This window comes from Spermophilus citellus, assembly GCF_964194105.1.
Source record: "Spermophilus citellus genome assembly, contig: SCAFFOLD_228, whole genome shotgun sequence".
NCBI classification, from domain to species: Eukaryota; Metazoa; Chordata; class Mammalia; order Rodentia; family Sciuridae; genus Spermophilus; species Spermophilus citellus.
The window spans coordinates 175454-189861 of NW_027672977.1; the positions used below are offsets into that span (position 1 = coordinate 175454).

At 44.9% G+C, this 14408-nt stretch overlaps 1 protein-coding gene across 1 annotated transcript; it reads right to left on the minus strand.

Annotated features, from left to right (window-relative positions):
- Nucleotides 1–461: 461 nt before the first annotated feature.
- LOC308640296 (uncharacterized protein) lies at nt 462–11467 on the minus strand (the record flags this gene model as incomplete). Its single annotated transcript, XM_081312246.1, has 6 exons — nt 11364–11467; nt 10685–10713; nt 4145–4226; nt 2278–2351; nt 1066–1159; nt 462–550 (listed from the first exon to the last, which is right to left on the minus strand). The coding sequence occupies exons 1-6, from the start codon at nt 11416–11418 to the stop codon at nt 462–464; spliced, it is 423 nt and encodes a 140-aa protein (XP_081168372.1). The 5' UTR covers nt 11419–11467.
- Between the last annotated feature and the right edge of the window lie 2941 nt (nt 11468–14408).

Below are 14408 nucleotides of genomic sequence, written 5' to 3' on the forward strand. Positions count from 1 at the left end.
TATGCATTTAATTTTGAGAAGTAATCACATTTAACAATATGTTATCTAGTTTGTAAAAATTTGAATTTTATTCAAATTTTCTCCCTTGCAAAATGCCAACAGACAAAGATTTTTCCTTCTTATTTCAACTGGAATAAAGGAAAGGGTTCCACCCCTACTTTGAATCTAGGATATGATACCTCAAATCATGGAGTTGTTGTTTCAGTTCTGCATTTTCCTGCTAAAACTCTGATAGCCCCTTTTTCACCTCAAAATTCTCATTTTCTAGTTGTGCATTTCTTTTAAAATGTAGTGAACACTGTAAACAGTGATGGTTTTTAGGTTTTATTTTTCTTAGAAATCGCAGAACATCTTTCTGGGTTTTCAACAAAATAACAGAATCTGTAACAAAGAAAAGAAAGTAGAAGCACAATATGTGAGTGATTTTCATATATGAATGCTGTATATTTCACATACGTTATTCATACCAATGTGTCCCGACAACATGTGACATGTTTTGCTGTTTCTGCAGAAGAAGCAGAAGAGACCAGACCCTTCTTCAGCTTAAAGTCTAATGGAGAAGACAGACACATGAAAACCATTATAAATGATAAATTCAGAGAGATGATATAAGATAAAACAATCGAGACCAAAAAACACAAAATGCATTCATACACAGGTAATGTTCATAATGGAAACTCCCATATTGCCTCAAAACACTGATTACCCTGGTCTTTTCCATCTGGCACGTGTCTGAAATCTCTCTGCCTCCATGGCTTCTTTTCATTTACTCGCTGTGTTCTCTCTCTCTCTGCCCTTCTCAGTGTTTATCACCCTTTCCCTTCTTCACTGCATGATTTCCAACTCCCCTGTGACTGTGTGTGTCTTGTAGAGAAACTAAGAGGGACACCCTCAGTGTAACCTGTGGCTGGACTCTGGATCTTAAGAGAGACAAGTCATTATCTTTCTGGCTTTCTCAATTCTACCTGTTTACTAGGTTCATTTCTCCAAGTATTAGAGTAACCAGCGCTCATGTTAGAAATTGATATTCCACCCCCAGAACTGTTTAGAGTGTGTTGTTCTTACCACGATCATGTCCGTCTGCTTTCTCTTTTGCTCTATGTTGTTTCTCACCAGATGAGAGAGAAACCTGCATCTGTGGATGAGCCTCAGAGAATATCTGCAAAATGAATGACCCCAATGAGTTGTATGAAGATTTCATGACCATTCGTTTAGACACCACCCAATTTTTGGTCTAATGTGGACAAGTCCAGACTGAACAGTCATCCTTTCCACAGGGCAACCTAGCATTTGTGATCCAGATAAACCTGAACTCTATTCTTCCTATGGCTCTGGATTTGTTAAAAGCAGGGCAGAGTTCACAGAAAAGGCATCCCCTGACATCACACTAACAGAGGTGTACACACCCCAAAGAAGGGGAGGAACAAAATTCATTGTAACTCTTTCTCCTTCCCATTCCCCTTCACATGTAAGAGGGTTTTTCAACTCTTATTTAAAAGGATTTTTGAGGAATACTCTTGATATTACATGGGATTTCACATTATAAATGCTAGACTGACAAAGTTTTCATTTTAAAATATGAGACTTAGGTGTTCACTTGGGGATCTGACACTTGGATCAGACCCCTGCCCAAGGACCCACACGTGCAGGCCACGTGACATACATCTAGATGCATGCTACCTAATATTGCCCTGGGAACGCTGGCAATGTCAGAAAACATGGTGAGATGGCATCTCCAAATTCCATCATTCCCCTGTTGCTGCATCCAAATATATTTCTTTAACACACACTAAAGACATTTTGATCAAATACTCAACATATGGACCGATTTTCTGCATGCATGAGAAACTAAATGGAAAGGTCACCACAGAATAAAAATCGTTCAACGTGGAGCAAATGACAAGTGATTTTCACCAGGTTGTTTAGTGTTTGGCAACCATCACCCTTCGGTAGGGATGTATCCAGTGGCCATCACACTTACACCATTCATGGTACAGGTCCTTATTCCTCAGTCTCATGTTTCATCTCAATGTTTTTCCTTTTCAAGGCGCTTTCTCACGTGGAAGGACCAGTGACATTTAGACACCTTTTACCTCCATCACTAAATAAAGTTTAGCTCTAAGTTGACATAATTTCTAGTGCTATTTTCAGATTCTAACCACTTAAGGGGATTTTTAGAAGAAGACTACTTCAAAAGTATTTTCACCTGGCCTCCTTTATTCTTCAACAAGGAAAACAAGAGGAAACCCGGAATAAAGGAGTTGCATGTTGACATACCTGTGGCTGGCTATGTTGAGTGTCACCAGAACTCTCATGCTCTTCCTCTGAGGTCACATCAGAATGGGTCCCTGCTGACAAGTGAATACATTTACTCACAGTCCTTAGGACTGAGTTAGATAAGTGAATGTCGATCTAAGTAGAAAGCGGTAACTGTAACACCAATACAACTAAATGTTTCCAAATACGCTTCCCAAGTCAGTTGAATGTCAGGTGAGGAACTCCTGGTTTCCATGTTGCACGGTTTTCCTTTCCTTGTGTTTGCACCTTGGGTTGGACCAGGCACTTGTGCAATCTTGTCAACTACTCTACACTTAGTTCTATCCCTTGGCCATTTTAGTTGGCAACCGGGGTCCTCTGCTGACTGGACTGAACACAGCCATTCTTCAGCCTCTGACTTACAAGCAGCTGTGGATAAGATGTGCCTGTCCATCTGCACCCAACCAACAATGACTTCTTCATGGAGTACTTTTCCTGATCCAAATCATCAACACACAACAGGACACCAGGTTCAATGCACAGCACATCTCGAAGATTCATCTGCTCAAGATCAATGTGATTTGTTCAGAAACAAACCTGAACTTCCACATGAAAGAATGGCTGAGTTTGGGAAAACCATGGTCTAGAGCAAGCTGCATTCTAAGCTGTGCCACGTCGTGGAGCCCCAAGAAGTGGGTCAAGAGCTTCTCAGCAAGGTGAGTGGAAGATTAGTTCATTCAAATTTCACACTGGACACTCAGAAGGGCTTATGGATTCAGAAAGCTGTGTACCACAAACAAAGACAGCCCACAACCTGCAGGCCAACACCAGAGCAGATCTGCCTCTGATCAAGGGAGGGAGAGGAGAGGAAGCTGCATTCTAAGTTGGGCCATGGTATGTGTTGCTAAGAAGAAACCCAGGATCAAAAATGATCCCTGAGCTGGTCTGACCACAAGGCTGCTCTCTGCACTGGTGCTGAAAAGCCTGCTCTTCTCTCCATGGGTGAGGGGAGTGCTAGGCAGTAGCTGTCCTCGGGGAAGAGCAGCACAGTGGTTTCTTTGGTCACTTCATGAAAACAGCGTGCACACACGCACACACACACACACACTCACTCACTCACACACTCACTCTCACACGCAAAAAGAAACACAACAACAGGATCATGGCAGTGCCTATCAAGGGACTTCAGCTGTGCATCCTAAAATATGAGAGAAACTGATGCAGATGAGTCTATACCCATGAGACTCATGGTTTGGAAAGGCGATGGGGAACCTGTGTGTCTGGCAGTGAGCGGCACCAGGACCCGAGCAGACAGAGAAAAGGTACCGAAGATGGTAGTTTTTCAGGAAAGTGGTGCAGAGAGAGGTGAGAGGTGAGTAGCCAGGAAGCAGGAGATGGTGAGAGCATGAAAGCTGCAAGCCCACACAGAGGAAGGTGTAAAATGGGTCTGCATTGTCTCAGGATAGAGGGATGGTGAGGACTGATGCAGAGCACAGGGAAGGAGGGACAGGCATAAGGACTCAGTGAGGCACAGCTCCTGTTAGGAAAGATTTCTAGGAAGTTTGAGAAGGCAGGCCTTTCACATTCTGAGCAGAGGCTCAGGTGACATTTGCACAGTAGCTAGATCTCCCCAAAGGCTGGAAACAGGGAGAAAGGAAACTGGATCAGAGATCCATGAGAAAGCCCCAGTATGAAATGGAGGGGAAGCAGTTCAGAATGGAGGGATGTTCCCAGGAAGACGGAGGAGAGATCATGTGCTGAGATGACTGCCAGACATTGGGGGCACATCCTCCCACCTCCTTGGGACAATGACCTTACACGTGGGAAGGCTGCTAGCATTTCAGTTGTTTTCACACAGTGTCCCCTGGAATGTTGTAGTGCAACTTACCTGATCTGACTGTCTCTGCTTCTGCCTTCCCTGGTTCTGGACATGGGTCGGGATCCTTTACTGTGATGGGGGGCTCAGCGTGCTTGGAAAGAAGAGAGGACATAAAGAGTGTGCACCTCCCCACTGCAAAGGGAACCATTCAGCATCAATGTAGAGCTTTAATTACCTTCGTGCTAGCAGAGGCATCCCGAGATGCTGAAACACAAAGGGACACACTGTCAACACAAGTGAAGAGCACAACACAACTCAGACCTTCCTGGAGTCTGCACATAGAGCTGAGGTGCATGGTTTTGCTCTGCTCAACAGCATGCTACCTGCTGGGTTTCCACGCTGGCTGGTTCTGGCCAACAACAGTCATGTGACTGAAAGCTACTAAAGGAGCTTTGTGAATAGGTTTCCTGGAACATGCACTTTGTTTCACAAAACTAAGGTCATGTGTCCGATGATCATAAATAAAACAGAAAGGGGACCTATGCCAATGCCAAGATGCAGATTGATGGGGAGCTCAGTGATCTCCCATGGCAGCCGCCAAGAGGGGCCCTGAGAGATTCAATGGCAAGGCCCAAGTAAAAACAGAAAAAAAAAAAACAGCCAAATTACTTATCTCACTAGAAACCTGTGGGAAGGGTTTGATCCCTAGGATTATAACATTTCCTCCATTTTTCCTTCCATTTTTTTAAAGAGAGAGAGAGAGAGAGAGAGAGAGAGAGAGAGAAAGAGAATTTTTAATATTTATTTTTTAGTTTTCGGTGGACACAACATCTTTTTTTGTATGTGGTGCTGAGGATCGAACCTGGGCCGCACGCATGCCAGGCGAGCGTGCTACCTCTTGAACTACATCCCCAGCCCTATCCTTCCATTTTGGTTCAGGAAGGCCAAAGCTGTATCCAGACTCCAGGGGAAGGTCAGGTTCATTTCTCCACAAAGCAAGACATGTGAAGTAGTGAGCTGAGATACATATTTTGACAGGAATCGCTAGGACACCTATAGTTTGTTTCTCTTACCCCTGTGGGACATTGGTTCCTCTTGTGCATCCTCTTCTCCTGTATTCTCTGGTGTAACTGGACTAGACTTTTGTGATCCTCTTGAGTGAGAACAGATAGATCCCACATCTAAGAAATAAAGTTTGACCAGTGTAAACAACTGAGACATGGTGATCTAAAGGGCCAATGTGAAATGGAAGGTCACAGCTATATCATATATCAGCAATCATTCAATACACACGCTAAAACACCTACAGACAAACACACTCTCTCACACACCATATATGACTCAGAGTTTGTGTTTGAAGAATAAATCTATAAAAATTTCTACATACAAGTGAGTTTTGTTCTCTGTAAGTTGCTCATTTCTTAAGTGTATTTGTGAAAGGCCTGGCTTTATAAAAAATTAGAATTACTTTTCGAAGGATGACTAACAGTGAAATTCAAGAATCCCCAGGCCCATGCTTTCATTTTTAGGAACCAGGAAGAGAGAAAGGAGAAAGAGAGAGAAAGAGTCGGGGGGAGGGAGGTGAGTGTGTGTGTCTTTAAAAACAACCAAAGATTCTGAAATGTCATTTTGCTTCTTAGAATAACTCCATTGGACCCACAGCCAGCAGCGTGTCTGGTAGGAACTGAGAGGAGATGGTCATAGTCTGCAATTTGTCCCAACTCTACCAGCCCCTCCTGGTTCAGATGATGGACGGGTAACAGAGTCTCACATATTTTGGAAGCTACATTTACTGATAGCACCTCAATTGCCTGCTCTCAGTTTCCCCATCATTCCCTCCAAGATTACACAGATAACTTCATTCATTCCCCATTTCTCTGTCCTGGGACTTTTTAAAAGAACATCTCAACCTGTGGTCTTGATTTTTCTCCATCTGACATTCTGTCAATGGATTGTCCCCATTCCTCCTTATTCCCCAATTTAGTGAGGAGACCTAAGAAATATAAATCCTGTACGTGAGTCCCTCCTTCTTGCAAAGACAAGATCAGAAAGAAAAGAAGATGTATGCAATCCCTTGATCACACTCATGCTCCAGTGGCTCTGCAGCTAGCTGTGCTAATGGGAAATCCTTCCTGACCCCTCTACAGCATGGCCTGCAGATCCTGGTGACTGGCATCAGCTCCACCCTAAGGAGTGCAGATGCACAGACCAGCTCAGTCAGAATGTGCATTTCCTACAGGGTCCCCAACAGAGGATCTATTAGACTTAGAGAGTCTGGGTCTCTACTTAGTCTGCTGCTCATTTCCTGTCTCATGTGCCTTCCAAGAACAGTCAGGTTTCCTCCAGATGGTGGTCCACAACCTGGGGGTGAGAAGATTCCTCTCTCCTTCACTTACTCACTGTCTCTCTCTCTGCCTTTCTCAATGTTTCTTCCCCCTTCTCCTGTCCAGATTCTCCAAAGTAGGGGTTAGAAACCCATGGATTTGGGCATCTGCACACCATTCCATTCCCCATCCCGCTATCTCTGCCCTCTGTGCATTGTCCCAGGTAAGCAGCAAGAAACTATGATATTCTCTTTTTTTAGAGAGAGACAGAGATAGAGAGAGAGAGAGAGAGAGAGAGAGAGAGAGAGAGAGAGAGAAAGAGAGAATTTTTAATATTTATTTTTTAGTTCTCGGCGGACACAACATCTTTGTTGGTATGTGGTGCTGAGGATCGAACCCGGGCCGCACGCATGCCAGGCGAGCGCACTACCACTTGAGCCACATCTCCAGCCCCTATGATATTCTTTTATGTAAACATACAACATCACACATGGTTTCAAGAACATTTCAGTTTCAAAACCAAACCAAACTAAAAAAAGACCTGTCCTTCTTCATGATCAGTTCTCCACATGTGAGTTCCTTTTTAATGACAACTAAGACATGATTGAGTGGTGAGAAAATGTATTCACACCTTGAGGCACGTGCATAACTGCAAACTCCCATGTTCTTTCCACACTTTAAATACACTGGTCTTTTCCATCTGGCACATGACTGAAATTTCTCTGCCTCCACGGCTTCTTTTCCTTCATTTACTCACTGTGTTCTCTCTCTCTCTCTCTCTCTCTCTCTCTCTCTCTCTTTCTCTCTGCCCTTCTCAGTGTTTATCACCCTTGCCCTCTCCACTGCATGACTTCCAACTCCCCTGTGATCTGTGCGTGTCTTTAGAGAAACTAAGAGGGACACCCCACTATAACTGGGGCAGGATTTGGGGCCTTGAGAGAATGAACTGATTATCTTTCTGGCTTTCTCAATTCTACTTGTTTACTGGGTTCATTTCTCCAAGACTAGAGTAACCAGTGCTCATGTTAGAAATCGATATTCCATCCCCAGAACTGTGTGGACTATGTCCTTCTTACCACGGTCATGTCCATCTGTTTCCTCCTTTGCTCTATGTTGTTTCTCACCAGATGAGTGAGAAAGCTGCATCTGTGGATGAGCCTCAGAAAATATCTGCAAAATGAATGACCCCAGTGAGTTGCATGAAGATTTCGTGACCACTTTTTTAGGCATTACCCAATTTTTGGTCTAATTAAAATGCAGATGCGTCCAGACTGAACAGTCATCCTTTCCACAGGGCAACATAGCATTTGCGATCCAGATAAACCTGAACTCTTCTCTTTAATGGCTCTGAATTGGGTAAAAGCAGGATGGAGGTCACAGGAAAGGCATCCCCTGACATCACACTAACAGAGGTATACATACCCCAAAGAAAAGGAGGAACAAAGTCATTGTTAGTCGTTCTCCTTCACATTCCCCATCAAATGTAAGAAGGTTTTCGAGTCTTACATGAAAAGAGTTTTAAGGAATACGCTTGTTATTATGTGAGATTACATATTGTAAATGCTGCACTGACAAAGTTTTCATTTGGAAATATGTGACTTAGATGTTCATTTGGGGATCTGACACTAGGATCAGATCCCTGCTAAGGACCCACATGTGCAGGCCAAGTGACATACATCTAGATGTATGCTACCTAAAATTAACCTTGGAAATGCTGGCAATGTGAGAAAACATGGTAAGACAGTATCTCCAAATTCCATCATTCCCCCATGCTGCATCCAAATACATTTAACACACAGTAAAGATGTTTTGATCAAAATAGTCAACATATTGGCCGATTTTCTGCATGCATGAGAATCGAAATGGAAAGGCTATCACAGAATAAAAATCATTCCACTTGGAGCGAATGACAAGTGATTTGCTACAGAATGTTGAGCCTTTGCTGATGATCACCCTTCTGCATGTATGCATTCAGCGGCCATCACATTTACACCATTCATGGTCTGGGTACTTATTCCTCAGTGTGTTTCACCTCAATGTTTTCCCTTTCAAACACCTTTCTCACGTGGAAGAACAAGCGGCATTTAGAAACATTTGCCTCCATCACTAAATAAAGTTTAGCTCTAAGTAGACATGATTTCTAATGCTATTTTCAAATTGTTGTTACATGTTAAGCCATAAATTATGATGCCTAAACCCCTAAAGACTACTTCAAAAGTATTTTCACCTGGCCTCCTTTATTCTTCAACAAGGAAAACAAGAGGAAACCCGGAATAAAGGAGTTGCATGTTGACATACCTGTGGCTGGCTATGTTGAGTGTCACCAGAACTCTCATGCTCTTCCTCTGAGGTCACATCAGAATGGGTCTCTGCTGACAAGTGAATACATTTACTCACAGTCCTTAGGACTGAGTTAGATAAGTGAATGTCGATCTAAGTAGAAAGCGGTAACTGTAACACCAATACAACTAAATGTTCCCAAATACGCTTTCCAAGTCAGTTGAATGTCAGGTGAGGAACTCCTGGTTTCCATGTTGCACGGTTTTCCTTTCCTTGTGTTTGCACCTTGGGTTGGACCAGGCACTTGTGCAATCTTGTCAACTACTCTACACTTAGTTCTATCCCTTGGCCATTTTAGTTGGCAACCGGGGTCCTCTGCTGACTGGACTGAACACAGCCATTCTTCAGCCTCTGACTTACAAGCAGCTGTGGATAAGATGCGCCTGTTCATCTGCACCCAACCAACAATGACTTCTTCATGGAGTACTGTTCCTGATCCAAATCATCAACACACTACAGGACACCAGGTTCAATGCACAGCACATCTCCAAGATTCATCTGCTCAAGGTCAATGTGATTTGTTCAGAAACAAACCTGAACTTCCACATGAAGGAAGGGCTGAGTGTGGGAAAACCATGGTCTAGAGCAAGCTGCATTCTAAGCTGCGCCATTGCATGGAGCCCCAAGAAGTGGGTCAAGAGCTTCTCAGCAAGGTGAGTGGAAGAGGGGTTTTATTCAAATTTCACACTGGACACTCAGAAGGGCTTATGGATTCAGAAAGCTGTGTACCACAATCAAACAAAGCCCATAACCTGCAGGCCAACACCAGAGCAGATCTGCCTCTGACCAAATGAGGGAGAGGAGAGGAAGCTGCATTCTAAGTTGGGCCTTGGTGTGTCTTTCTAAGAAGAAACCCAGGATCAAAAATGCTGCCTGAGCTGGTCTGACCACAAGGCTGCTCTCTGCACTGGTGCTGAAAAGCCTGCTCTTCTCTCCATGGGTGAGGGGAGTGCTAGGCAGTAGCTGTCCTTGGAGAAGACCACCACAGTGGATCAGTTCATGAAAACAGCATGCACACACACTGACACACACACACACAAAGAAACACAACAACAGGATCATGGCAGTGCCTATCAAGAGACTTCAGCTGTGCGTCCTAAAATATGAGAGAAACTGATGCAGATGAGTCTATACCCATGAGACTCGGGTTGGCAGGGCGATGGGGAACATGTGTGTCTGGCAGTGAGCAGCACCAGGACCCGAGCAGGCAGAGAAAAGGTACCAGAGACGGTGGTTTTTCTGGAAGGAGGTGCAGACAGAGGAGATTAGCCAGGAAGCAGGAGACGGTGAGAGCATGAAAGCTGCAGGCCCACACAGAGGAAGGTGTAAAATGGGTCTGCATTGTCTCAGGATAGAGGGATGGTGAGGACTGATGCAGAGCACAGGGAAGGAGGGACAGGCATAAGGACTCAGTGAGGAACAGCTCCTGTTAGGAAAGATTTCTAGGAAGTTTGAGAAGGCAGGCCTTTCACATTCTGAGCAGAGGCTCAGGTGACATTTGCACAGTAGCTAGATCTCCCCAAAGGCTGGAAACAGGGAGAATGGAAACAGCATCAGAGATCCATGAGAAAGCTCCAGTATGAAATGGAGGGGAAGCAGTTCAGAATGGAGGGATGTTCCCAGGATGATGGAGGAGAGATCATGTGCTGAGATGACTGCCAGACATGGGGGGCACATCCTCCCACCTCCTTGGGACAATGACCTTACACGTGGGAAGGCTGCTAGCATTTCAGTTGTTTTCACACAGAGATCCCCTGGAACGTTGTAGTGCAAACTTTCCTGATCTGACTGTCTCTGCTTCTGCCTTCCCTGGTTCTGGACATGGGTCGGGCTCCTTTACTGTGACGGGGGGCTCAGCGTGCTTGGAAAGAAGAGAGGACATAAAGAGTGTGCACCTCCTCACTGCAAAGGGAACCATTCAGCATCAATGTAGAGCTTTAATTACCTTCGTGCATTCAGAGGTGTCCCAAGATGCTGAAACACAAAGGGACACACTGTTAATCCAGGTGAAGAGGACCACACAACTCAGACCTTCCTCCACATAGAGCTGAGGTGCATGGTTTCACTCTGCTCAACAGTACGCTATCTGCTGAGTTTCCACGCTGGCTGGTTCTGGCCAAACAACAATTATGTGACTCAAAGCTAATAGAGGAGCTTCGTGAATAGGTTTCCTGAAACATGCAGTTTCTTTCACAAAACTGAGATTATGTGTCAAACAGGCATAAATAGGACAGAAAAGGGTACCTATACCAATGCCAAGGTGCAGACTGATGGGGAGCTCAGCAATCTCCCATGGCAGCCACGAAGAGGGACCCTGAGAGATTCAATGGCAAAGCCCAAGTAAAAACAGAAAAAAATCCCAGCCAAAGGGCTGGGTTTGTGGCTCAGTGACTGAGTGCTTGCCTTGTACATGTGAGGCCCTGGGTTTGATTCTCAGCACCACATAAAAAGAAAGAAACAAACAAACCAACCAACCCAGCCCTCCCCCGCCAAAAAAAAAAACACCATTCAAAGTACATATGTTACTAGAAACCTGTCATTTCTCAACAAAGCAAGACATGTGAAGTAGTTAGCTGAGATACTTTGACAGGGACACTAGGACACCTATGGTTTGTTTCTCATACCCCTGTAGGACGCTGGTTCCTCTTGTGCATCCTCTTCTCCTGTATTCTCTGGCATAACCGGATTAGACTTTCGTGATCCCCTCGAGTGAGAACAGATAGACCCCATATCTAAGAAATAAGGTTTGTTTGGTGTAAACGATTGAGACATGGCGATCCAAAGGACCAATGTGATATTGGAACGTCACAACTTTATCAATAATCATTCATCTCTCTCTCTCTCACACACACACACACAAACAAACAAACACCCATATATGACCCAGATTTTGGATGCTTGAAGAACAAATTCTATAAAAAATTCCGTTTACACACGAGTTTTGTTCTGAGGAACTTAGGAGCACCCTAAGCTCGTGGGAAGGCTGCTCCTGCTGGTACCCAGATTCTGTCTCCTGCCTGCTGGGTGACCTTCTCTTCCTCTGTGTCCCTCTGCTCACCCCCTGGCCCTCACATGTCTTCCTCCTCAGCCCCTCCCCACGCTCCTTGTCCCCTCCTGCCCAGCTCACCTGACCCTTCACTTCTCACCCAGGTCCTTGGCACTGATGGACCGGGGCCTCCTGGCCTTGTCTGAGGTGGTCCTGGGGCCAGGTCGGGTCTGGTGTGGACAGAAGGGCCCTGCGCTGCACTGGGGGGGTCTTTCCCAGTTGTCAGGCGGCAGTGGTGGTGCAGGTAGAGACCCCATAGCATCTCTCCCACTCTGTCTCGGGAGGAATTTGTGGTCCATGAAATGAGCCTGGATAGGTAGCACCATGCCATGCCCCGGAGTGGCTCTGCCTTTGAGCTAGCCACCCCAGGCCTAGCTATTCCCACCACTCACATCTTGGTGGCCATTAGTCTTCTTGTGTGTGTGTGTGTGTCTGTCTGTCTGTCTGTCCATCTGAGACACAGATTTTTTTTTCCCTTCCTGGTGAGTATACAGCAGTCTCTGCTGGCTTGGATTTTACCTTCCTTAAACAGTATAGCTCAATACTCACATGTGTATTCATTTACATATTTATTTGTTATTTGAATGTGTCTTCCTCTGTGAAATCTTTTTTGAAACTTCTCATCCATGTTGTACTCTGTTGGGACGTGTTCCCCACCCTCCCCCAAATATATGGACAGTACTTTGAGTATTCTGCACTATAAGCACTTGATTGTGAACTAAAAACATCTCCCACTCCAGATCTGACCTTCGAACATGGGACACACAGTGACTCAAAATGACAGTAGTAGGATTTTTTAGTTTTTCCATTTTTTGGTACCAGGGATTGAACTCAGGAGCTCTTGACCCCTGAGCCCCATCCCCAGCTGTATTTTGTACTTATTGAGAGACAGGGCCTCGCTGAGTTGCTTAGGGCCTCACCATGGCTGAGGCTGGCTTGGTCTCACGATCCTCCTGCCTCAGCCTCCCGAGCGGCTGGGATGACAGGTGTGCACCACTGGGCAGAGGACAAAGTAGGATTCACAGAGGCAAAGCCCTGGAGATTTACATGGTGCAATCTTGGAAAGAGGAAGTCACAGAATCCAAACCTGGAGTGCTTCTGAACCCCAGAGATTGCAGGTAAATGCCAGAGCCCATACACCCGGTGATGGGGTCAGCAGGGTCCGCTCACAGGATGGAGGTCACAGTAACAGGGGTGATCTGGTCGACCTGCACCTGGGAGAGTTTCCCAGAACCTGGTTAAAGGCAGAGCTCATTCCTGCTACCTGAACAGGGCTTTGTCCCCTGCTCTGCTTCTGTGTCCGACTCTGTCCACTGAGCATCTTAGGTTTGCTGATCTCTGAATTTTCTCAGTATTTGAGGCAGTGTCCTGTGCAGCTCTGTCTTTACCCCCACTGTTTTGGGTCCCATCCCCTGTCTTGCATAGGATGCCTTTCATTGTCCTTGGGGGGCTGCCTTTTCTGAAATTCTGGCAAATTCGGTGAGCAAGGACAGGCTCAAGCAATTCTATGTATGATTTCCTCCCCCCCCCCAGTGGCAAAGTGAATTTTTTTTCCTGCAATTAAATTTATTTACATGCAGTGCTGAGAATCAAACCCAGTACCTCACACGTGGTAGGCAGGTGCTCTGCCGCTGAGCCACCACCCAGCCCCAACACCACTACCTTGTGAGAAGCTGCAGTGCCCTGGTCACAGGGTGTCTTCAGTCTAAAGTTCCAAGCCTCTTTGGAATGTGAACTGGGTGTTAGGCCCTAAAGAACCTTCCCCCCTTGGCCTTAGACCACCTGCCATCATTCACACCTTAACAAACATTCTGAACTAAACACATATTTGCATTGAACCACCCTGATCTACATCTGGGGGGGGGGGTTCATGCTCACATCAATTTCCTGATGGTGCTTCTTGTAGTTTTGGGAGTTGATTTATTTTTGGAGATTGGGTTACTTCCTCAATTTGGAGATTGGGTTACTTCCTCAGTTCTACCTCCTATTAGATTGAGAGCAGATAGGTTTGCTGCCTCGTGTGTCTGTCATCCTTTGGGGACGTGTGTTTGTGACAGCTTGTTGTCTGGGTTTGTGACTCGTAGGGACTACGGTTGGCTGAGGATCTCACCAATATTTTTGCCTTGGTCAAGGTAAAGGGGCATTGGAAATTGCTTCTCTCTCTCTTACTGTCTCGTCTATGTGTTTTTTTTTTTCCCAAATGAGGCATGAGATAGAAGTATCTCTGAAGTGGTTATTTTCAAGGTAGGAATTCATTCATAAGCTATTAGAAGCTGCAAGTGAGCTCAGAAAAGTAACAAGATTCGAGATCCATCAGTGGTTTCTGTACATGAGAAAATAAAGACTCAAAATGAAATTAAAAACAATCTTAGTGACAATCATATCAAAAGCAGAATACTTAGGAATAATTTTTAGAAAGTTGTGGAAACCTGAACGCATGAATGTTTATATATTTGTATGTATACAAATATGTATATATTTATATAATAACTACCTATAAATAATATATATTGAAATCTAGAACACATGGCTTCTTTTTAGAAGATCTAATAACATCCCTAAATCCCATACTTCTTTTTGAGCGCTTTACCTTTGTCACAGAAGACACACGAGAATGTAAAGT